The 26097-nt window shown below is 40.4% G+C and overlaps 2 protein-coding genes across 4 annotated transcripts in view; one reads left to right on the top strand and one right to left on the bottom strand.

The window, feature by feature from the left end:
• SLC16A7 (solute carrier family 16 member 7) overlaps positions 1-21517 on the bottom strand; it is an 87599-nt gene extending 66082 nt beyond the window's left edge. Inside the window, exons 1-2 of one of the 3 annotated variants that reach the window (XM_083852310.1) lie at positions 20835-21517; positions 6098-6127 (exon numbers count right to left, since the gene is read on the bottom strand). The gene's annotated coding sequence lies outside the window, so the exon portion shown is untranslated. Of the gene's footprint in view, positions 1-1886; positions 1943-6097; positions 6128-20834 lie in introns of those variants that run through there. The other 2 variants (XM_083852309.1, XM_083852311.1) reach the window with 2 other exon arrangements.
• Positions 6140-23500, top strand: LOC310905678 (uncharacterized protein). Its single transcript, XM_083852344.1, has 2 exons — positions 6140-20820; positions 22130-23500. The coding sequence occupies exons 1-2, from the start codon at positions 20222-20224 to the stop codon at positions 22155-22157; spliced, it is 627 nt and encodes a 208-aa protein (XP_083708470.1). The 5' UTR covers positions 6140-20221; the 3' UTR covers positions 22158-23500.
• The last annotated feature ends 2597 nt before the right edge of the window (positions 23501-26097 follow it).

Here is a 26097-nt window from a genome sequence, read left to right as displayed (position 1 = left end):
TACCTTTATCCTCTTGGAACACCATTCTGTTATCTTCTTTTATTTTTACTAATACCAAATGACTGTTTTTACTGTTGGAGAGTTACAATCCATCAGTTGTACATCAGGATGGGACTACGTGAAAAAACACTGGGGTTCCAGCGCCTGTTGAAAAACAGTATTTTTTTCTAATCTTCCCAATATTTTTTTTTCAGAAACAGTTTACGTATAATGCATCACATAGATTTAATGAGAAACATATAATGAACAAATAAGAATCAAAAACATATAAAGAGAGGTATAAAAATACTCAATGTAAGTTTATAAAGAGAGGTATAAAAATACTCAATGTAAGTTAAGTGTGAAAACTGTCACCACTGACCAGTTGAGTAATTTTTGATTTTGTAGTCTGACCTAGTTATTATGCTTTACTATATGGGAAGCCATTAGAGTGTTTCAGAAGAGCTGTGAAGATGACAATGAAATTCTGGTCACTGAGCCATCTCTGGTGAAATCTAAGACAGTTTTGCGCTCTGATTTGAGCTCAGTAAACACCGAATTAGACCTTGAAGCTGTAAACATTGATAACAGAGGTAAAATAAAAACAGAACTTAAAAACATCATCCTATCTCCATGAAATGAGCTCAGTAAACACTTGTCCACAATGTTGTATAAACACCCACTGTAAAACTGCTAATGCATCAACCACTAGCAAAACTGTTTAGGTTGGTTGGAGATTTTTTGGGGGGGGAAGTTTGTTATATATGAAAAACACAACTGGAAATTACTATTTCATTTGCTTCAAAGGAATCTAATAATTTTAAAGTGCCTACAGCTAAACCCAGTCATAGGACATTGAGTTCTGAGGTTGCAAAAGACTGAAACAAAGTTACTTGTGTCAGTGAAATAGACACCCGCACTGCTTGTTTTAAAAGCAGTCCATCATTCTTTATTATAAAAATCCCTGGCACTGCAGAAGAACCAACTGTGTAAGGGCTCAGCGAGGCGGAATAGCCTTCATTCCATTACTTGGTTCCATGCAATGGGCTTATGTTATTGCTGCCCTCCCAAATGCTTATGAAAATAAGATGTATATGATAAAGACTTTTCTTGTAAGTAAAATTGATATTGCATTTATAAATTGTATGTTACTTCAGAACATATGAGATTAATTTTCCCTGTCAGCCTAGGCTCTACTCTTTATTACCACACGTGTTCCCACAGAGATCATCTACTTTGCCTGTTGACTCAGCCGCATCCAACTTGTCTACAAATCTTCTTCCTGCCCTCATTCATCTTTTTGTATATGAGTTGTGAGGTTCTTGAGTTTCCTAAAAGCTGTGCTTCTGCCAAACACTTTGCTTGTGCTCTTTACCACCATCTTATCATTCTAATAATTCAGTCCAAGTCATATAGCCACATAGCAACTTCCATCACATCCTTCATTCTAACTCCAATTTACATTTCACGTCCATCAGTTCTGAAATCTGACCTGAGCTACACTGATCTGAGCTACTTCTTCAAGTTCCTCGTTAGAAGTCTCTTCTTTGAACTTTCTTTTCTCAGGAATGTTGGCAAAATACATGAAGAAAAAATGCCAATCAAATCTATAAAGCCTGACAAGACCAGGGAGTTTCACCATTCAGTCGTATTACTCCTTGTTATAAATCTTTAGAGGTAGGAAGAGTGTAAAAATATTTCTTCTTTAAAGCACTTCACTCTTTTTTTGTCAATAAATGCTATATAATCATTAAAAAGCCAATAGCAAATATTGTGCAACGTGTGCTGGTGCATTGACTTGTCTTGCATTTAATTAGTCAATTAGTTTTGCATGGATTACCACAGTAATCTCAAACTATCTATTACACAAAGTAAAGCTAAAAGGAAATAGAAAAACAGCACATTACCTGGCAGGGAGCTGCTGTCCAAGACAATAATCTGAACTTGACAGATACAGAGCCTTTGTTCAGTTTGAACATTTAAAGACTCTTTGGAGACCTGATTGGCTGATGATCACACATGATGTTTGGATGGTTTATTTCGTGTGACCAACTGCCAAACCAACAAGGATCTCAAATTACTGAGGCACAAGAGGTTATGGTGAAGCTCAAGACTCAGAACATGATCCCACAGAAATGCATCCTTTGTTTATGAACTCTGCATAGGGTTTCTTTCACAGTTTCTTTGTCTGACATACAGGATTTTTCTTTATCATCCCCTGGAGAAATGTGTGCATTCAAAAGTGCATTTAAATGCTACAGCCTCTAAAATGACTGCTACTATCTGGGGACATCTGCATATCGCTTATTCCTAATGCTGCAGGAGTTCAGCATTTACAGAGATGGTGGGTGTGAACTTGCCATTTAAAATGTAGAGCATTAATATGATTTTGTTCAACCAATTAAAAATTTAATACAAAATGCTCTAAAGATCATAAGCAGAAACTTAAAAGCAAAATGCAGGCACTCAATCCAGCTAATAAGTTCCAAAAGTCTAATATTTTTTCTCATTTGAAGAAAATTGTCCAGCAATTGACTATAATTATGCAATTAACTTAGACTTTTTTAGACTGTTCCATTTACAGGCATAGTAAAATTCCACATTAGGTTTGTAGAGTAATTAGAAACTTCTTTGTATTAATAACCAATACTAGCCACTACATTAATCAAAAAGCTGTGCTTTGCTGACAATAATGCGGAATTTGCTTCAGAGCTCCAGAATTTATTTTTTATTATTTCTTAAATTGTACAAGAACTCACCATTTTTGTATAGGAAAAAAAAAATCTAATTATTTGCCATACTGATGACAAAATAAATGCGTATATAAAAGGCAAGTTGTATCTTGGAACAAATCACAATTTCACTCATGAATTCTAAGCAAAATGCATATACAAGTTCACTTCAAAACATCTTCCTTTTTAATTCAATAATGACCTTAACTATTTTGCTGAAGAAGCAAACAAAAAGTGTACATGTTGTTACAGTTGTTTTTTTCCACCAGTCTCATTCACTGCACACTGAAGTGAAATGGAAAAAAAAACCTTCTGATGACTCAGCTTAAAAAAAATGAAACTTCTTGTCCCAAATATCCACTGTGCAACAAATATTAAAGTCTCAAAGGTCTCAGAAGTGCATTGTTTATGAATTTTAGGCAGTCTCTGGGACGGATTATATGAGAAAACTGTTGTAACTTTCACAGCCCAGCACTTGGAATATTCATAGGGAAAGAAGCAATTCTTACACCATTTTTTTTTATTTATCTGAAAATAATGATGCTAATGATGAGCAGTATTCATAAGAGCTGTGGCTATCTGTCATGGAAATTGAGACAATTTTTAGAACTCCTATAAAGGTACCCAATCCAAGGGTTACTCAAAGAAAAAGACCGGCCTAAATATGAGAAAATATTATCATTTAATTGATCTCTGTACTGTCTAAAACTTTAATTTGAAGCTGAAATGGCTCCTTCAGGAAGGATGAAATATAGTGGAGATAATATGTAGCAGGGATAGGTAAGTTTCTAATGTAGAACTGCAGGGAGGGCTCTTCGCAAGGGGCATTCATCTCAGCACTGAGGACAACGGCAGGAAGGGAACATGTTTGCTGACAGAAGCACATAAGAGAAAAAAAGGGAAGTAAACACGGGTTGTTGAACTCTGACAGAGAGCATGTGGTAACAACAATACTGCGTTTCCTATTATTGGGAAGAAATAGGAAGCGAGCCATTGTTTGTGCTGGACACCCTCTGTTAAGATTTTGACAACTTGCATGTAGTTCTGGGTGCAGCATCTCACTTGTGTCAGCAAAGCTGTTCCCCCCCAACTGTGGCCTTCGGGGGGGCCCTTCCTTTCACAGGCTCCCCGTCCCACCCAAGGAGAGATGGGGCCGGGGAAGATAAATCAGCTGCAACCTCAAGATCTCTGCAACCATCAACAGCAGATGCAGAAAAGAGCATCAACACTGAGCACCACTTCAGTGTTCCTAGAAGGTGAATCCGCAGCTGACCTCTGGAGACACTGACTGTACAGTCAACACCAGCAAGCACAGAACAGAACAGCATTAACTTGGCACCACAGTAGTGGATCAGAACCGGCTTTTGTCCGCCCACTTCAGATAGCAAGCAGAATGGCTTAAATCCGCTCCTACAACAATCCTAATCTTCTAAATTCAGGGAACTAAGCATGAGGTAGAAGGTCAGAGCTCACGTTAAAGTGTGCTTCTGAGTGACAGAGCTAATTGGCACAGGGCACAAAGGTGGCAGACAGCTGGCCTCCAGTTCACTGCCAGCTTGAACTTGACTAAAATAAAGTTAGTACTGTCTTGGATTGTTGTCTATAAAAATGTATAGATAGTAGGGCAACTGCTCAACTCAATGTACAGGACTAATCTAGCAGGGTATTTTGTGAATAATAATTGCAGTAGATTTTTAAATATGGATCTAGCTACTTGAGAGCACCTCTGATATGGATGCCTTGAGGTAGCTGCCTTACTGCACCACCTTGTTGCCCACTCACACATATGCACATACTCATTAAATTTAACCACTCACTCCTGGAAGAGGTCCAGACGCCAGAAAGAGGCTGAGATTTTATTCTCAGATCATGAGATTAAACTGTAAAAATCTAAGTAGGTTCACAATGATCATTTACTTCAGATGCTCGCCTTGCACTCTGGTTTGCAACTCACTAATGTCTGTTCCAGTACAATGCCTGCTTATTTACAGACACTTAAAAACTAATCCCATTTGCATACAGCCAAGTGATATTTTTAATACTCCAGCACAATTTGTCCTTCAATCACAATTTAAGGATATCGGTTTTCTTGAATCTTGAATATGTTAGCAGTATTAATAGTGCTTAAAGCTAAATAATGGTTTGTTCTAATAACAGGGATTTGGTCACAGTGTTTTCTGTTATTTATTTATTTATTTTGGTCTGATTCCCTCCAACACCTCAGATATTGGTGGAGAGTCTCAATTTCTCCTGCATATTCTACTGCTGTATAATTTTAGCTTTTCGTATTTTAGGAAAGATTAAGGTTTGTAATAAAGCACTTCCAGGTATTCTTTGGCTTACACACAATGTGTCACTCTTTCTGATTTAAGGAAGGGATTCATCACAGACATTGACACTGACAGTGCTGACATTTACATGTGATCTCAGTATCTGCGTTCCGCTTATAGTCAATGGGCAGAAATGGGCTTTTGGAATGTATCTCACTGACCTTTTTAGATGTCTAAGCTACAATGAAAGAATTTGTTGCATAAAAGTGCCTATATCTCACCATTATATAAAGTGAGTTTAGATAACTAGCTCAATTATAGCTATCTATGCTGATGAACTCTGCATTTGACCAGATGAAACCAGGCCTACATGCTCATAATACATTCTCTTGGTATGGCAGGAGACTGAAATAATAACCCATTTGCTTATTCTAGTCAAATGCTTTTAAATCTTAAGTTTTGGGGAGTAGGAGGTGATTTTTCTTGTTTATTCACCTCCTAATAAGAAATCAAAAAGTATGTGTTCTGGATTCTAAAAATGGTTCTTGTGATCTTCCTTGAAATAGATCCGCAGCTTAACAGCATGGTGTTGAAAACTGAAATTTTGCAATCTTTTCTGTATTGCTCAGAAAAAAAGTAAGTTCATTTTGGCTGAGTAATGAGTCTCTGAACAGCATGTTCTGCAATACTCATATTTTGTGCAGGATTTTCTTTTGCTGCATTTATAAAATGTGCAACTCAGAAATGCTACGTTTTAAAATGTGCAACTCAGGAATGCTGCATTACTAATGTTTTTGTGGTTATCGTGGCTACACAGAAGAAAATGTATGGAAAGGGAAAGTAAAGATACACTACCTCATGCTTTATGTACATACCATAGTCAACTAATACTATCCTCTTTGAAAGTAAATCTTCAGGTCAAGTCTTACATAGCAAAAGCAAATCTCTAGCTGTCTTTAGACCAAAAAAAAAAAAAAAGTGACAAATTTCATATGTGCCATATTAATTCACAATTTACTCAACCAAGTCATCACATAAACCATGCAAACAAACACCAATTATAACTTGAAAAAAAAATGTTCAATGCTTTACAGAAAAACATAGAGGACAGCTTACCTTATGTAAAGACTGGATAGTTGCCCAGAGCTGCAAAATTGGAGAGGCAGCATTTTAGAGCCAATTTGTGACTGCACTGATTAAATTGTTAATAAGGCATTAATTTGCATAAGGTACAAATACTTTGTCTCATATTTTTTTCTGGGATTTTGTGAGACTGTACTTTGTAATAGCTGAATATGTATCATTCTGAAAGTCTATAAAATGTGTGGTACTAAATACAATTTCTTGTGAATGTTGAAGTAGAAGCAACAAAATACATTTTATTCAAGGCAACAAAACAGCGAAGGATGTTCCTGATGATATAGATATTGGATATGCATGAGAGAGAGCTCACTACTGACCAGAAAAAGAGTAACGGTTTGCCAGATAAAGTGGCAAACTTTTTGAATGAGGCCAAGAATTTCCTAGTATATCAATTTGCAGAAAGAAAAAAAAAAAAAAGGTAATATTCAGTTAAAGTTATTCTCTGTGAATTATTTAAAAAGTGTTATCATTCAGGCCTGATATTTTGTTATTTTGTTGACTTAGATAACTGCAGATATACAAGAGCTTGAGTAATAAGACATGCCTTAAGGCATGATAGTACTTAATAAAAACAAGTTTGAGTGTGTTAGGTATGAAGAAAATGCAAATCTGAAAGTTACGTTGCATGTTACGTTGCCCAACACAGTGTGAACTCACAGCCTTTTGGGCTGCTTCTTGCTCGATTCTTCTGCAGGCACTCGTTTTCAGTGGTTAGCATTAAGAGATAGCAAGAAGTGAATGGAGAAGACCGTAAGCAACCATGAAGAGACAACAGCAGGACCAGGCAGAGCTGCTGTACCTGGGCAGTGGAAAAAAAAAAGGGTTTTCATCTGCCTCCAAGGCGAGGAATGGGGAAGAGGCAGTGGTATTAACTCTCCCTCTTGCACACCACCCTTCAGAATGAGCCAAACACGTTGGTGGGTTGGTTACAAGCTGCAGCACACTGAGGGCTGCATGCCTCTGTGCACAAGTTGCAAACACTCAGGCTGAAGAGAAATATTAGTAGCTTCCTTCTCACTAGCTCTAATTTGGCACTCACAGCAATGCCACTGCTGCGAAAACACATGCTCCCTACCAGTCTGCCAGCCCTCCACAGCAGCCACCACTGCGTCCGCCTGCCCCACAGGAGCACATGCTGCCAGCCTGCCGTCCACTCTGCCTCCCTAATCCACCAACCTCCAAGGCTGGTGGGTTCACCCCTCTTACTGTTACAGCTCTAGTAATTCAAGCACACATTCAAGCCAGCATACAAAGTCCAAGTGAACAAAAACTCCACAACTGACTTCAGGCTTGTTCACCACAAGAGTGATGTTTAATGTTTCCCCTAGTCTTCTGACTATCTTACATTATCTATGAATGTATACACAATCATACACAAGATAAAAGAATGCACTACCTCCAAAATTATTTTTAAGGCTATGGATGGCTGTAACTCTACAAGGGCAGAGCTAACAGCTGTTCTTATCTCAGTATCACCTAATGCATTAAATAAAGCAGTATAAACATAGCCACTAACTTTCTTATGTTTTTTTGGTTTTTTTTTGTTTGTTTGGTTTTTGTTTTGTTTTTAAATAGATCATGAAGGACATAGATGAACAAATCATTAATATGTTTGCAGTTTTTCTGTTTTAGTCAGGTCACTTTAAATTCCGGTATTGAATCCCTTCATTTATCTTTCATGAATTATTGCGTTTGCAGGCAAGCGTATTTTTTTAGAGTAGAAAAATATCTTTTTGTAGTCAGATCAGATAATGCATTGAGCCTAGTTCTGTAGAACTGAGTGTGTGTACATGAGGATTAGTGAGTTATAGAAAATAAAAGGTGTTCTTCAGAGGGGAGAGTATGCTGTGAGAGTATGCAAAATATAAGGGAAAAGGAAAATGAGCTTGAATAGAATGGTATCACTGTCTTTTCTGGCAACTTAACTTTTAATGGTATTAGTCTTGTGAAAGTCTCCTGTAACTCTTGGTTTTAACTTGGCAAATATTTGTAGTTGCATAGTTATGCTAAAGAAAAACACTTGTGTCCAGCCTGTAAGAAAATACAAATGGTCTACAGTTTTTAGGTTTACAATTTACATACATAAATCTTTAAATATGTGTTATATTTGTTGGAGGTTCACTCAGTTTTCATCCAAATGATGAAAAACGAGTAAGCAGTAAGTGTAGGTGTACATTATAGTGGCAACGTGATAGTTGTACTTGGGTATGTATTACTTCACATAAGCATAGTGACAAAAGTATTCGGCAATTGATGAAGTAATTTTATTTAAAGAAAAGAAGGAGGTATACCGCTTACTGATTAAAGTATAATTTATTTCTACTTTGCCTAGAGGGGCAGCTGTGCTGGCAGAAGCCCTCAGCCCTGAGGGATAAACTCTTGGCTGTAGTATCTACCAGGGTAAAGCAGGTTTATTTTTATGGGCAGAAATCCACACAAGTCCTGCCAACAGAGATTCCTCAAGAGAGATACAAATTTTATGCAACTCCCAGCTGGCCTGAATACTGCCACAGCAGCACCTTTCCCTCACAGCTCACTTTTCTTTTTTCTTTCTCTCTGAACTAATCAGCTTCTTTCAAGCCACCCTGAGTATTTGAGAGAAATATAACAGCTTTAACAACCACAGACAAAAGATTCAGATTGTACAACTTTGTTATAGCTCTACAGCAGCTATTTTGTGCATGTATGTACTTTTTAAAGATGGTAAACTTAGCAAAAACAGCCTCTCAAAAGTCAACCTATGATCCACAAAAGAACTGCTCAATCTGATCTAATATTTATTCTGCTGCATTTTAGGATTTAAATTAAAGCCAGTTCTCTGACAGTACAGGATGTCCTTTCCCTTTGAGGCACACAGCTTTTTTAGGTATCTTGGGCTACAATGCCTTCCCTTTAGAGCAGGGCAGCAAATGAGTAGATGCATTGCTGGACTGCCTGAGAATGAAATCCCAGCAGCCTGATGTAATACATCATATACCTTTCCTTCCTTTCTCTACTTTCAAAACCTTGCATCTTCTCACTGCTGTCACCAGCATTCCTATTCCTGCTTGAAGAATCACTGCAACAATATCCAGACAAGAAACTGCCAATTCTCTGAAGGGAAGAAAAAAAAAAAAGAAAAAAAAAAAAAGTCTTACATAAGCTCTTCTCTCTTTTGGACAAACAATAGTTTCTCTTGGTTCCCTTTTGCAGCAGAAAGTAGGCAGCCCATATCTCCCCAGCAGGCCCCAGGTAAACTTGTCTACCAAGTGAAGAAATAAACACGGATTCCCTCAGGCAAGGTCAGTGGGACAGATGAAACTGACCATGGGAGCATGAGTTCAACCAAATACAAAAGGTTCCACACTGTGTGGGGTTTGGATAAATAACTCAGGTCTAGTCTTTTAGGAACACAAATGCAAACCTTTCCCTTCCTGATTGGGGTAACAAAAAAGAACACACAAAATTAATGAACTTAGCAGGGACTGACCAAATAGTTCAACCTCAGAGCAGTGAGAATAGCCATGAAGTAAGTGTTAGCCACCTGGCACCAGAAAACAGAACCTGCTCTGCTTTGGTTGGATCAATAAAAACTTCCTTCATTACTAGAGTCCTTCATTCTTTAGAGGGCTAAATTTACTATTAAGTCATGTCTAAAGGGTCATCAATTCAGTTCTGACAGTTCATGGGGTAAGACAAAGTAATGGCAGTGAAACATCTTCTCCAAGTATTCAATACTTTCGTGTTCTTACTAGGTCTAGAATCTACATCTCCTTACTCTCCGGTACTGACAACATGCAGAGCAAGTTCCCCTCCTTCACCCCCATGCCTTCTTTCACATTGTTCTCCTTGAAAGAAATATTCTTCCTTTTCTATCTATCAGTATCTATTAGTCCTCCTATGAACCTGGTCATAGAAATGTTCCAAACATCCTCTGCTTATGGAACTGTATCTGCTTTTCAATGTACTTTTAAACTAGGCTGTTCAGACTACGGTTGTAACTTCTGATTTCATTCTGTAAGAGTGTTAGTTAGATGAGAGGATTGGCTTGAAAGTAGGATTTAAGCTCCAGTTATTAAGAGATAACAACCTCCTTATCCAGGACCTAATAACACTGAAATTAAAGAACCAAATTTAGGTGCCTAATTTAGGTTTGATGAGACTATTTTTCTGCATTAAAAAAAAAAAAAGTATTTATACAACTGGGATAAAGCTGGTAAATGGAAAAAAAAGTGTAACTACCTTATTAGGGTCAAAAACATATTCTCTGTCCTCAGTAAAAAGTATCATTCAATATTCCGAAAGAACCCTATTCTATTAGACTAGCAATTTTAGTATAATAATTTTAAAATAAGCTTGTATGTGTCAACTACAATACTTCTGCTAATTTTTCAGGAAATAGGTACAAGGAAAAGAAAAAGAAAAAAATGGCCCTGTATATCCATTCATGAGTGAGACCAACAGGACTTAAATCATTACTTTAGATATACAACTTTTAAGCAATACTTAAATACATCCAGAAATGCAAGCTGATTACCTAGTTAAGCAAGAATGTCTAGTTTCATTCACAGCTGTTAATGCTGTCAGAGTCAGAACTTATTTTAATCATGAAAATGACAGGTTTTTTATATCCAATTACATTATAAATACAATATAACTGTATTTTTCAGATTGCATAAAACAATCAGCTTTATTATTAAACAGAATATTGGAAGTAATTTCTTCATTTTTTAATCACAAAAATAATTCTGAGTTGGAAACCTTCAACTGGATCAACACTCCCTTATGCATTTGGGCAGGATAGGACATGGCAATGTACCCATGACATTTCTTCATTTCACGTCAGAGCACTTTTTTCATGGTACTGTTCTACACATGCACCTGTGCATGTGTAGAAGAACCTAGAAAACACGCACTGTAGAATGAGTTCACAGGCTGCATGCAGTTACCTGGCTTCACAGGGCCATACAAGCAGTAAGTAGAGAATAATGCCTGTTTCACCCACCCACCACTAAAGCACCTGAACAAATCCATACTGCAGAGTCCACATCTCCCACTCCCGAGGTCACCAGCTATTATTACTCAAGGAAATCTTAAAGATTTAATCTTTAATCATTTTTACAGTGTTAAGTGTAATATTTTTGAATGTATATTTTTGCAAAGTACTTCTGGAATCCAAGATATTCTCAACCACTAGGCTAAACAACGACCATAAAACTCAACACTTTTTATTTTCAATATTTTAGTATTACTGCTTGTGAATTGTATTGTTTGATTGTTAACCCTTCTCATATTGTATTTGGTATTCAATCTTTTATTAGCATCCTGTTTGACAGATATACTGGTATACAAGACAGCACAGCCAAGACTGTGTGCCCACTGTGAACAGATAACATAACAGTTCATCAAAACCAAAAACCTTGCTAGCTGTGGCCTACAATTACCACACAGATGTAATAAAAGAAAAAGCCAACATTCTTTCTACTCCTTTCCCAGTAAATAAATACATAAATAAATACCTGAAGGCAAATAAATACAACTCAGAAAATATGATCCCTTATTCTACTTCTCCTACCTTGAAGGTTTTTGCCTCTGTGAAATTCCTCAAAGTAATATTTCCTCAGGTTAACATCTCTTGCCCTTCTACTCTATTTTCACCTCTTACACTTGTCATCCTTCTCAGGCTACATATTTTTCTTTATCCTCACCATAAGGAGGCAGAATATGACAGGCAGAATTAAAAAAAAATAAATGGTAAAGAATGTAAACACTTGTAAGTCTAAAGATAGCATGAAAAAATACATAAATACTTGTTACTATGGAAGAGCATCAACTATGCCATATAAAAGCTGTCTTGCAAGTGAGCATGTTTGTGACAGTTTCCAGTTTTAAACACAGTATGCTTGTAAGATGAGCAGAGTAGAATAGTAACTTCACCTTTTACCTTGAGGTATTATTATCATATATAATATATAATATATATTATTATAAAGGGGGAGAAGGAAAATGCTCTTACAGAAAGAAAGAGGACAAAGAAAGACACAGGACACATCAAAGGACAAAGAAGATGGATATATGAAAGTATTTGTCTGGAAACAGAGAAATAATTTCTCCTTCTCCAAGTGATACAGGAGCGAACAAGGAGAGGTGCTATGCTGAATCTCATCCTCATCAAGAAGGAGAGGCTATTGGGTAATGTGAAACTTGAGGGCAGCCTTGGCTGTAGTGATTATGAAATGGTGCAGTTTGGGATCCAGAGGGCAGGGAGGAGGGAGTACAGCAAGCTCACTACCCTGGACTTTGGGAGAGCAGACTTCGCCCTCCTCAGGGATCCACTTAGTAGAGTATCATGGGATGAAGCCCTGGATAGAAGAGTGGCCCAAGAAAGATAGTTAATGTTCAAGGATCACCTCCACTAAGCTCAGGAGTGATGCATTCCAACCAAGAGGAAGTCAGGCAAAAATGCCACGAGGCCTCCAAGGATGAACAAGGAGCTTGTGGCCAAACTCAAACAGAAAAAGGAGGCCTACAGATGGTGGAAGCAGGGTGGACAGATAGCCTGGGAGGGATACAGAGACATTGTCCAAGCATCCAGGGAACAAGTCAGAAAAGCCAACGCTCTATTAGAATTAAATTTGGGCAGGGACATCAAGGGCTACAAGAAAGGCTTTTGTAGATACATCAGTGATAAAAGAAAGACTTAGGAAATTGTGGACCCTCTTTGGAAGGAAACAGGAGACCTGGTCACCCGGGATACGGAGAAGACTGAGGTACTCAATGATTTTTTTGCATCAGTCTTCACTGGCAAGAGCTCAAGCCACACAGTCTGGGCCCAAGAAGGCAAAGGCAAGGACTGAAAGAATGATAGGAGGGACACTACAGGCCCACTGTAGGAGATCAGGTTCGAGACCAGCTAAGGAACCTAAAGATGCACAAGTCCATGGGATACTTCCACAGGTGGATGTAACCACCATGGGATACATCCAAGAGATACATCCAAGGGTCCTGAGGGAACTGGGGAATGTCATTGCTAAGCCACTGTCAATCATATTTGAGAAGTTATGGCAGTCCAGTGAAGTTCCTACTGACTGAAGAGGGGAAACATAACTCTCATTTTTAAAAAAGGAAAAAATTAAGGCCCAGGGAATTACAGGCCAGTCAGTCTCACCTCTGTGCCTGGCAAGATCATGGAGCAGATCCTCCTGGAAACTATGCTAAGGCACACAGAAAACAAGGAGGTGACTGGTGACAGCCAACATGGCTTCACCAAGGTCAGTCAATACCTTTAGTCATGCCTGACAAATCTGGTGGCCTTCTACGACAGATTTACAACATTGATGGATAGGGGAAGAGCAACTGACATCATCTACCTGGACTTGTGCAAAGCATTTAACACTGTCCCCCATGATATCCATGTCTCTAAACTGGAGACATGGATTTGACAGATGGACCACTCGGTGGGTAAGGAATTAGCTGGATGGTTGCACTCAAAAAGTTGCAGTCAACCACTCAATGTGGAGGTGGAGATCAGTAACAAGCAGCATTCCTAGGGTTCAGCATTGGGACCAGCATTGTTTAACTTCTTTGTCAGTGACAGGGACAGCGGGGTTGGGTTTGCTGATGACACCAAGCTGTGTGGTGTGGTCAACACACTGGATGGAAGGGATGCCATCTAGAGGGACCCGGACAGGCTTCAGTAGTGGGCCTGTGCAAACCTCAGGAAGTTGAACAAGTGCAAGTCCTGCACATGGGCTGGGGCAATCCCAAGCACGAATACATGCTGGGCGGAGAATGGACTGAGAGAAGCCCTGAGGAGAAGGACCTGGGGGTGTGGGTTGATGAGAAACTCAACACAAGCCAGCAATGTGTGTTTGCAGCCCAGAAAGCCAACTGTATCCTGGGCTGCATCAAAAGAAGTGTGGCCAGCAGGTCGAGGGAGGTGATTCTCCCCCTCTGCTCTGCTCTTGTGAGACCCCACCTGGGGTGCTGTGTTCAGCTCTGGGGCCCCCAGCGCATGAAGGACATGGAAATATTAGAACAAGTTCAGAGGAGGGCCACGAAGCTGGTCAAGGGGCTGGAGCACCTCTCCTATGAAGACAGGCTGAGGGAGCTGGGGTTGTTCAGTCTGGAGAAGAGAAGGCTCCGGGGAGACCTTATAGCAGCCTTTCAATACCTAAAGGGAGCCTACAAGAAAACTGGGGAGTTACTCTTTGCCAGGGAGTATAGTGCTAGAATAAGGAGTAATGGCTTTAAACTAAATGAGGGTAGATTTAGATTAGATTTTAGGAAGAAATTTTTCACTCAAGGGGGTGGTGAGGCACTGGAACAGGTTGCTCAGACAAGTTGTGGATGCCCCATTCCTGGAACTGCTGAAGGTCAGATTGTATGGGGCTTTCAGCAACCTGGTCTGGTGGGAGGTGTCTCTGCCTATGGGAGGAGGGCTGGAATTAGATGTTTTTTAAGGTCCCTTCCAATTCTATGATTCTATGATTCTGGTAATAATTACAAGAAATATTTTTTATTTAAAAAAATAAGGCAAGTCAAAGCAAGTGATCCACAAGGCTGAGTCTTCAGAAGAAATCAGAAGAGTCTCTTAACCCTCACTGTGTGCAAACCAAGAGTAACACAGTGCAATAGCACCAAGGAATGCAGATCAAGATTCAGAACCGGAATCACAGAAACAGAGGAATTGCCAATTTAGCAGTACTGTTGAATTGTTTGAGTGCATCTCTAAACATAATTGACAGATAATACCAGTGTGTTTAGGTGTCAATTTTAAATGCCCTTCCTTGATTTTTCAGCCTCATGTCAGTTTGGCCCTTACATTCATCAGCTTTGCTTATAAACCTCTTCCGCTATTCTAATATAGCTAAAAGCGAAACAGGCCATGTATGGCACTCATAATGATGTAGTATTGTGTATGAATGAGAAAATAAGCTAAATTGAAATAATACTCTCATATCCAGCATAACCATATCAAAACATCTCTTTCTGGATAACTATATCAGAAAAACATGAGAACAAAAGCCCGTACGCCTCTAGCCAACATAATTATATCTGCACAAGAACAAGAGAAAAGGATCTCTTTTCCCATTATTCTTCACCAATACAATGCATACTTCATGCTTTATACATACAGGCTATTATGGCACATTCTTTTCTATGCATTTTCCTGAAATATACAACCCAGAGGTCGCAAAATATACAAGCTTTTATCACTCCTTGCTAAAACCTGGTGTTGTGACTTCTAATCATGGGCTACTGAGTCCCCTTTTATAGTGCTGATGAGAGGAAGAGAAAGAGGATGCCTAATGGAAGACAGCCAGTTAGGACCTCTGTGTGATACAATGAGCAGAGATCTCATGAATTCCTCAGCGCAGAAAGGAAGGCCTTAGTTTAATAGTATGTACAAATTACTACAAAGATGTAAATCTTTAAAAGTGTTTGGTAATGGGTTGATAGGCTCATTGCCTTCTTCAGACTCCAGCACCAACTTCCCCCTACAGTCCATTCTGTTCTCTCCACCTGCTCTCAGATGCAATCTCCTTGTTCAGCCAGCTTGAGTCTCTGTCTCAGGCATATTTTTTTCTGACCTTTAAATCAGTCGTCAGTTCTAGGCTGAGGTTTATGTCTCCTTGGTCTCCATTTCTAACATCAGCAGGAGGCATTGTTAGATGCTGAAAACACAGGGTCCAGCATCAAGTTTCAGACCCAAATCCAGCCCTGGCATAGCATGCAAAAGCAGTCAACCTCTAGAAGAGACCCATTCAGTGGAGAACTTACACACCAATAGGAGAATCATCAAAGAATTTAGCACGTACAATTCCAATTGTTAAGAAATCAGACACCTACATTCCCATGGGGAGCTTATCTGCATCAAGTTGTTTTTTTTCCCTTCTGTTTGAAATTTGTCCTGAGGGCCACATTAAGAATGCAAACTATAGGAGCCCAATTTAGTAACTGCAACTCCTATGGCATTTTAATTCAATAGTGTTGCAAAACATTAAATGTCCTTCATGTTAAGGCTTTCAATTTCTGTCTCCCAATGTGGTCAGCAGAGAAAAGCAGCAGTGTCTAAGAAGCCATGTTGTTAGAACTGGTAGTTCTAACATAGCCCTATGTCACTTCAAAAATTCTAACCCTCACTGCCAAATATTTATATAATTATCCCAGAGAATAGAAAAAAAGGCCACAAGATACTTCATTTCTAGTGTTAAAAAAGTTCTAATACAATTTTTCTATCTGCAATACTAACCAAATAAGATATAAGAGAAACCAATTTTGTTTAAAAAAATAAAATATGCATGTTGCATGTGTGCTTTTTTCAAAGCAATGGTAAATTCTTTTTGGCTTGTTTCTTCTAGTACTGTAACGTACACATTTGTTTTCAATATTTTTTTAATTTGGAAAACAAGCACTGAGAAGCATAAGCCTGAAAGTTGACAGTATGATGTTGAAACAATTTGAGATTTCATCCTTTATTTTCTCCTTTTTTCTTGTTCCATAGACTTCAAGAATATCTAAATGATTGGTAGCTTCTTACACTTGGAAGTATGTTGTTAAGCACGAATGTGAAAATATAAATTAAAAATATATTTATTTGAAAATAAAATCACTTCTATGCTTAGGGATTATGTAGTGCTGTTTTGTGACTCATTTTAGCAATTTCTGTTGCATGGACCACATGCATGAGGCAACATACATCATCGTACTATCATTATCACCATCATAGTGACAGCAAATGGTAAAAGTTCTTTGATGCTGAATACACTTTGAACACAATTACAACTCTGTGTTATACTTGTTATCCCTGTGTGCCAAAACCGGGAATGCTGCCAATGGTCTGCTACCACTGAGGCCATAGGATGGGAGGGACATGCACATGCCTGAAGGAACAGCAGGAGTCTGCTAGCAGGTGCGGGAAGCTATTCTAAAGGATCAGAACACCTTAAAAATATAGAGAAAGATAAGAGAAACCATGAATACAGGAGATGTTCTGAGCTGTCTTCTGCATAGCATGTGCTTTCTGAATGTTCCCACATTGATCATCACCTTGATCATCACCTACAGCTGAGTCCTCCGTAAGAAAACCTGAAAGAGAGCTAAAAGTGAAATAACTACTGATCTTCCTGTCAAAACAACTGGGAAGTGTTCTTTTGAGGGGTGTTCAGAATGAAGGAAAGCAAGCACCATTTAAATAACCCTGCATGTGTTTGGGCAACTCTAGTCTGCAGAGGTTTATACTTTAACTGTTAAAATCACACACTGTCATTATCTTTCATGGTAACCATATGAACGGAATGTCACATCCACCTACTCTGAAATATTCCTGTTCATGCAATGTTTGGGCTTTCTACAGTTTGTCAATAGTTGGCTTGCAGTACAAGTTTCCTGCTGTATAAAGTTATTCGCCAATTCTGTATGTTTTCCACCATTATTCAGAACACCACTTTCTTGTTAGGTAGGACTGAAATGCATTCAGTACTTCACATTGAATAACCATGACGCCAAGTTAAAACAAAACACATCAGCAGCTAAACTTAAATATATATATATATATTAATAATAATTTCAGGCTTAAGTTTATTCTCTAGTGCTTCCTGATTTCATGAATTAAGATCAATTCCATTTCTTAAGATCTTCTGTCTTACAGCCACTAAGGGGAAGAGTATACCATGAAGTGTCAAGCTAAGGTCCCATTCTTTTCCAACAGTTTTCCGCTTTCTTTTGGGGGAACTTTTTTAATTGCCATAGTTATGTCAATAACCTTTGGGAAATGGTTATTCATTTTTTTTTCTTTTTTTTTTTTTTTTCGCCCCCAGCAAACACTCTTCATGCACTTGCCTGATTACATGTTACTACAACTGTCACAAGACAGGAAAGCTCCATCTCCTGAAAATAAAAAAATATTAGGAAGTAACTGGTGACTTGACCTTGATGATAACAAATAATGGAACTATTTAGCACTACTGTATAAACTAAAATCAAAAATATAATCAACAAAAGAAGGAGATGATGAATCACCTCCCTCCAGACATAAATGAGAGAGAGAAAGCGTTTGTCAGCCACCATGATCTGGTGAGCTAAAATTTTGTTCTTCAATAAAAGCTTAAGGCTGTTTTGATCACTTAATTTTATAACTTTAAGAACAACAGATATAAGAAATGTTGGAAGCACACACTAGATTGTAAAGTTAAGCGGTGTTCCCCAGTCAGTAAGTTCAACAGCCTGTACTCCTGAAGTCATGGATATTATCCCCTTACTCCTATAACCCCATTACTTTTGTTTGACTGTTCCAAGGTTCGCAATAAAATTATGAAAGTTGGCACTATGGCTTGCAAATACATACAAGCCAAGGAATGCAGGTTTGGACTGGGATGCATATGTGGAACGCAGCCTGTTTCTCACATTCACTTGATACATAAAACAGTTGGTCAGTGAGGTCCTATTTTCCTATGTAACCTACTCCTTGGTGTTGTGCAAACTTTAGGCCACATATGTATTACATGATCAGGAACAGAAACTAGTAACATTCTCTATCAGTGATTAATGGCAATGACCTAACCCTTTTTTTTTGAAACATGAAATTCATTTAACATCACAGATAATTAGCATAACCAAATACTATTCTTCTTTTTCTTGATCTTCAAATAATAAAATGAACAGCATTAACTCTAGCAAAGAGTTTAAGGGATAGAGATAATTCAGAATTGTATACAGACACTATTTGCTAAAGTGGGAATTTACTCAAGAAAAATGCAACTCTTCATAAGTATCCCCTGATGTTGCAATAGGAAAAAAATCAGGTGAGCTGTAATATTTTTCCTTAAACTGGAAAGGGCCCAATAATAATCAGAGTTACTGGAAGTAAAACCACCTGCTTGTCATGAAAAGAAGACAAGATAATGTACTTAAGAAAAAAGGAATACTGAAGAGGATATTTAAAAAAAAAAATCTCCCCAAAAAGTTTCTATCTACTGTTCCTTTATCACTTTGCATGTACAATACCTCTTCAGATCAGTTGTATCAGTATGCAATCCAGAGTCTTCCTATCCACAAAATGTAGGAATTTAGTTTTCTGCAATCCATTAAGACCCACATTTCTATCACATTCAAAAATAATGCTGAATTCATCAACCAAAATCACTCAGTGCCACCACAAGAAAAGGAAAAATATTCATAGTAGGCAATCATGGAAGGAGAGAGGAGAGCGCTGTCTTTAAAAATAAGAAGGGAATCATTTATACTTTATTCCCAGATTTAAAATGTATACATAAAAGCATTTGCAAGCTTTACCAAACTACTTGTCAGTTTTCTGTTTCCTTTAGATATCAGTCTACCTCCCCCTGTCTTGAAGACTAACTTTCTTATCATGATTCATCTGGACAGAGCTGAGGCAATATTTTGTTGGCTCGACTGGTGTGCAGTTAAGTTTATGGCCCCATTCGTGCAATGGAAGCTGCAAGCACCTCTTTCATTACTATTTGATAAGTAACTTGAGGCCCACAGGTGGATGTCACTATGGAAACATGAATGATTATTATAGACACCAACGAAACAGGAATGGACGCTTCCATGAGGCATCGGCATCCCTCAGATTATTCAAGGCTGTTTTGGGAAAAGCAAGAATAATTTCAATAACATTTCTTCTTTGCTGAAAGCTCAGGCTGGTGCCTGAAAAAAAAACTGCTCTCTCTAAATATTATTTTACTTTGGTTTATTTTCTTGTGCACCTCTGACTTGAGAAGCAGTGGGGAATCTGCATGAATGCTGCGGGCCTGCAGGACTGAGTGGCAACCTGCCCTCCCAGGAGCACTGGGGGACACTTTGGTCTTCAAAGTGCGAACAGCATAGCTTCTTGGGCTGTTGCATGATTGTTTCTAGTGTCTTGTTGGGAACACTTCAGCAACCACAAAGCCAGGGCACAGAAATCACTGTGGGCATGGAAAAATGCTTTTCTCTCGGGACAAGCCTACGACTGCCCCTGGCCAGAGTCCCCTCTGTGCTACAGAGGCCGTATAGAAATAACGATGAAGAAAGGGCACTCTCCCTGCTCCAGCACCAGCCCCGCAGGCAGCTCGCCGCACGGCCCCCAGCCAGACCCAGCAGCCTTTGGGGATGTCACCACCAGCGCTGCGCGGCCCGGAGCTGCCCGGCCCGGGGCCACCGGGGGCCGCCACCGGGGTCCGCCCGGATCCCCCTGCCCAAGGTCACCCCGACCGCCGCGCTGTGACGTCACGGCCCCTCACTCGCGGCGCTGATGACGCCACACGGGGCAGCCCCGCCGCCGGCACTCCCCCCCCCGCGCTGCCCCCGCGCCTGGCGGAGCCGGGGAGGGAGGGGGCCACGCTCCCCACCCCCGCAGCCGCGGCCTCAGCACCGCTGTCAGAGCCCGGAGCCCGCAGGGGCGTCTCTCTGGTAGCAGATGCTTCGGTACCGCGGGGTGGGGGGGGTGGGGGGGGAGGCAGCGCATCCGTCCATCCTTCTATCTGTCTGTCCGTCCGTCCGTCCCCGCGTGGGCGGCGGCTCGTGGGCGTGTGTGTGACTGACACTGCGGCGGGGCAGCCGCCCGCCCGCGGGGAACCGGGGGGCTGGAGGGGGGACGAGAACGACAACGCCGGCGCCCCCCGGCTGCGGCAGCCCCGTCTCCGTCCCCCGCAGCCCTCCCCGGCGGGGGCGACCTCAGCGGCCTCGCTGCTCCTCCTCCCTCCTGGCGGGTAGGTTACGTTACCTGCTCTCTAGCTCGGGCTGGATCTAATCCCGCCGCCGCCGGCTCCCTTTCGCGCTGCCGCGGGGGGGTGGGGGGTGAGCGGGGCTATTAATTTATTTATTCCCCCATGAGGCGTCCTCGGCAGCACAGCCGCGGGGAGGGAGGCCCGGGTGCTGCTGCTGCTGCTGCGGGGCCGACGGGGCGCCGCTGTCCCGGGGGTGCCGCGGGGGAGCGGCCGAGGCGCTTCGGCACCGGCGCGGCGGGGCGGGGGCTACCGAGGAGACGCCTCCCGGGCTGCCCAACCCGGCTCCGCGGGGCCGGCGGGGGCGCGGCGCCCAGCCCGGCGACACCGAGCCAGCGCCCGGCCCCCGCCCGACAGCATCACCCACACCCGCCGCCGCCACCTGCCCACGCCGGCTCGCGGAGTCGCCCCCTCCGACCTCGCCGCGGGTGGCGGCCGCGTACCGCGCCGTGCACCTCGCTCCTGGCACGGCGAGCCGGGTCCGGCCCCCCCGCGGCCGGCACCACCCCGTCCTCCGCCCCTCCGGGGCGCGGGGTGTCGAGGAGTTTGCGTTACGGGGCTGTTTGAGATCGCTTGCTGTTCCACGCGGAGGTTGCAGAAAGGAGCACTCAGTTTGTATGTTAAAAAAAGAAATAAATCTCAGCGAGCTTTTTGTCCAAAATATGAGACCTTCATCTTCTCAAACAGGCCAGTCAACAATGAGTTCTTGATGAAAATCTTTGTCATCTCTCCCTTCAATCCCCTTTTCTCTTCTTCCTCCCCCCCCAAAAGTCAATCTTCTCTTCTCTTCCCCCCCCAAAAAAGTTACAAGAACTTTTTTGTGTATGTCATGAACATATTAATGAGAGTGGCCACTAAATTCTCTGAAAATCCTATCCTTGAGGCTAAAAGTCTTATGGGGAAATCTGCAGAACATAACGACATAATTACATAATTAGAACCTTTACCATAATGCCTACTCACACAGGTAGGGGTTGCACGTTATGCGGAACGTTTAAAGTAGTCTACGAAGTATAGAGAGTAATTACAATTGTTGATGTGGTGTTGCAAAAGTAAATATGGTTATCAGGATTCATTTATATATATATATATAACTTTATTGCATGTGCATTGTTTGGTGTGAGCTTCATGAATAGGATCTTTACAGGCTTACCAGGAACTGAGGCTACATCTAGGAAGGAAGAGAGAGAACTGGGGTTGGGAATATTCCAGTTTGCTGAACAGCTGTTGAACAGGGCAAGGACTTGATAGGCTTGTGTATTTTCCGGTAATAACATTTGCATCTCTTTGATAGCATCAGCCATAGCGTCAGCATCAGCTGATAGCATCAGCATCAGAAGTTTGGAAAATAATCTGCAAAGGAGCATGGCACCCCAGAAAAGGCTGCAGCATGAACGGCGATGCCTATTACATGTCAAAGAATCCAAGCACAGAGGACTGCCATCTTGAAGCACACAAGTTCATAAAAATCAGGTTTCTTTGGGTCCATTGCTTATTTGCTTTATTTGCTTTTATGTGAGAAATGTGAGGAATTTTTCTATTTTAACCAAACATTAAACCAGAAGACAGACTCAAAAAGCTCAGTAATGTAATATTTTATCATTTCCTTCTTTCTCTAAGATATTATTGTTATAATGCATCATCAGCTTCCACTGCCAGTTCTTTAGATTCAGAAGGAGAGAGTAATTTGTCATGTGCTTGTAAAGCAGCCAGTACACTCCAGTCTCCGGGCAGATCTTGGCACGGTAGTCATATAAGGAGCAGTAAGTAGTTCTCTGGGCGACACAGCACACACTTCTGTTGCTGTGTTGACCAAAAAACAGACCAAAAAATTACAAGCCATTTTTGTGGCATCGCATAAGCTGAGTAGTACCTGAGCTACTTTCCTGAGTCCATGGACGTTTTTAGAGGCAAACATCCACGGTGACTGCCAGGGCAGCTTGTGAAAGTCACAGTTGCTTTGATGTAGGTAGCGGTGTCAGTCATCTCTTGTGCAACTGTGGGAAGGGAGCCTGTGCCCAGAATCCCCAGTCACAGTGTCTGTCCCGGCATCGGGTTGCACTGCAGGCTTTGGAAGACCAAAAAGCAATTGAGAGAGGCCCACTACACCAAGCGGAGGGGAGAGTGAACACCAAGCAGTGACTCTTGGGTCTACGAGCAAAGGGGACTTTGGTACAAATGCCCGTGATCAAACTGATGGTCACTTCCAGGCAGGCCCACAATTACAGGACTGCAGTTGTTTAAATTAGGGTCTTTCAAGCTGCTGTTGCTGAAATCAAAACTTTATGCTTGGCATTATAGCAGTGGTAAGCTGTCTTCAATATTGAAACACTTTGTGTGCCCTGAAGAATATCATAGGCCGTAGAGGATCTCAGATGGTTCATGTAAAATGCAGAAGAACATGGGTAAATTGTCTTTTACAGTGAAATATTCACAATTCACATACTGTTATACAGAATGTCAAAAGTTCAAAAGGGGAGCTGAAACAATAGATGCATGAAGATATAAATGATACTGTTTTTTCATTGCATAGTTCTGTTTCCATCACTGATGTGCCTTAACTTCAATGAATGTCATTATAGAATTTCTTCATTTATAAATGTATACAATACATATTACAGACAATAAATTTTACAGTGATGTATGTAATAAATCATGTATAGTATTTGCTGTGCATAGTACATACAACTCACTATACAGTACAATGCCACATGCAGTACAAATAGATATACTTTGTGTGTATATATAATAAATATTTATACATTACCATAGTTATACAGAAATAGTAGATGATATTAACCTGTTAACCATTATATAGATATATACATATTCTGTATATACATATATGCCCCATGCAGTTTCGTTCTACACCTCTTTTCAGAACAGCTTCTCTAGGAAACGTGTGTGCATCTTAATTGACTTACTGTTTCTGTCTGCTTCATCACATTTTGAATTTTCTAATCTGAGGCAGAAATTGAACATAAGCTACCTGCAATTATAGCTGTGATTCCGGCCTACAGTCTGCACAAGTTTTGATACAGCTTAGTGTCCTGCTTAAAGTGACAAAAAGCTATGATTTGCCCTTAGATTAAAAGTTGGCGTATGATTTTATTTTTTATGCAGACCCTGGTTTCAGTAGCACCATTTTTTTAAAGCAAATGAACTTCTTTGTGAGTGCTGCAGAACAAGGGCTCAGGAGTGAGTCAGGTCCCTGATCCAGGTACAGCTGTCATCGTCCTACATCCTTCCAGCCTCTGAGCACCTTCGGTGTAGGAAGCCCATTATTCAAAGTAAAAATGTTCACAGCCACCTTCGAAGGGTAAGAATTAAAAATGTATTAGTGATAGTGATTAATAATTTACATGTGAATTTCAAGAAGCTAGCAAAGGTTCAGAGCTGTGTGTGCACGTGTGTATGTGTCAAGGGGGAGGGGGAATTGTGTACTTTTCGGTGATCTAATTGAAGAAATTAAACAAACTTACCCATCTAGTGTATGTGTGAAAAGAAGTCACACATTTCACGGAATCACAGAATCACTGAATCATCCAGGTTGGAAGAGACCTCCAAGATCACTGAGTCCAACCTCTGACCTAACACTAACAAGTCCTCCACGAAACCGTATCACTAAGCATTTGGTTATTCATTCCGCATCCATTTGATAGTGAGATAGATTTTGGGGAGGCTGCATGTTATACACTTTCCCCTTTGGGTTCATAACAGTTTGAGGTCTTTTTAGTGATTTTAATGGAAAATGTTTTTACATATTTTTTCTTCATCAGAGAAAAAAGAAAATGCTTCAAATGTTGAATAACTAAAGGTATTTCTGTGTCCACTGACAGTTTGGGTAAGTCTCCTAATGAATTAGGCCATATTCCCCACCACCACTTGTACTGCAGTTTCATTTGAATGCAAAATTTTTCACTTTCCTCTGCTACATTACATATTATGTCTTCTAATCACAGAGTCTGTATCTAAAGGATCTATGCATCATTCTGGCCTACAGCATACATAAGATGACATTCTGATTACATTTTTTCTGGACTGATTCCTCTTCCACACACACACTGCTCATACTTCTCTCATGTACATATGTAAGCTGCTGTGGTCTGCATGCTCCCCATTTCCAGCAAATATTCAGTGTTATCATTAAAATCATATTGGTAATTCACCTCAGCCACTTTCTGACTAATTGTCAGCCTGTGTCCCACTGCACCTTCACTCGTGCACGCAGAAAGCCCAGTCACTAACAAAAAACTTTCAACCTAGTTTTGTTAGTGAAACAGATATGTACACTTTTTTTGTGTGTGTGATAAAATTCATATGATTATGATTAGACTGTAAAATTTCTAATGATAAAATACAGCCAATGGGTGTCTTTCTGTTGAGGTCAGTTTTCTCTACAAGCATCAACCACACTTGTTCCAGGCCCAATGAAATTCTTGTCTTTTACAGCTCCTGGGGACAGAGAACACAGCACATCGTAACAACAGCAACAGACTCAGCTGCGAAAGATCTCTATCACACATCAGAGAGAATTTGAGGCAGCTGGCAGTTATCAGCTGAAGCAGGTAGTCAGTAGAAGTGTAGAAGATAAATAGATAATAGAAAAGCAATCTGGAAACCTGGGAGATATAATAAACCTCTGTTCTAGAGGGGAGGTAACAACTCAGGTCACTGATGAACTCAACTCCCAGATCAGTACTGCATCTAATACTGCTGAAAATACAGCAGCAGTTTACTGTTTGTGCCTGTCAGGTCTGAAGTAGTATTTAGGATGTTGTTGGAAACACAGTTTGATATATTCATTTATAGAAATTGCTATCACAGTTAAGTGAAGATGGATCATGCTGCTGAAAAGCAGCTGACCACAATCCCAGGGACACCATGACCCTGTATTAAATTATGCTTGCCAAAACAGAAAGATACTTACACCCACTTCTTATTCTACATGCTGTTGTGTCTATGCTGCAAGTGCAACCATTACATAATGTTCCTGTCATATTGATCATGGTTCTCTGTGAAGAACATGATTTTTTTTTTTTTGTAATTTCTGGTTGTCTAAAAATAGTTGAACCATTATATTTTCCTTAATATGAGCACAGAGAAGAGAGAGTCCATCTCTATGAGTAGGAGAAGAATGAGGCATTCTTAGTAGGTGTAATTAAAATAGTCTACAAAAAATCTTTTGCTTCAAGTCACTTTATAGTTCCCAAATTCATACCTATGGAAAGCGTGAAATCCTGCATGAACACACAAGGAAAA

This window comes from Anser anser (assembly GCF_964211835.1).
Source record: "Anser anser genome assembly, chromosome: 1".
Lineage (NCBI taxonomy): Eukaryota > Metazoa > Chordata > Aves > Anseriformes > Anatidae > Anser > Anser anser.
This window is presented reverse-complemented; position numbering and strand designations above follow the sequence as displayed.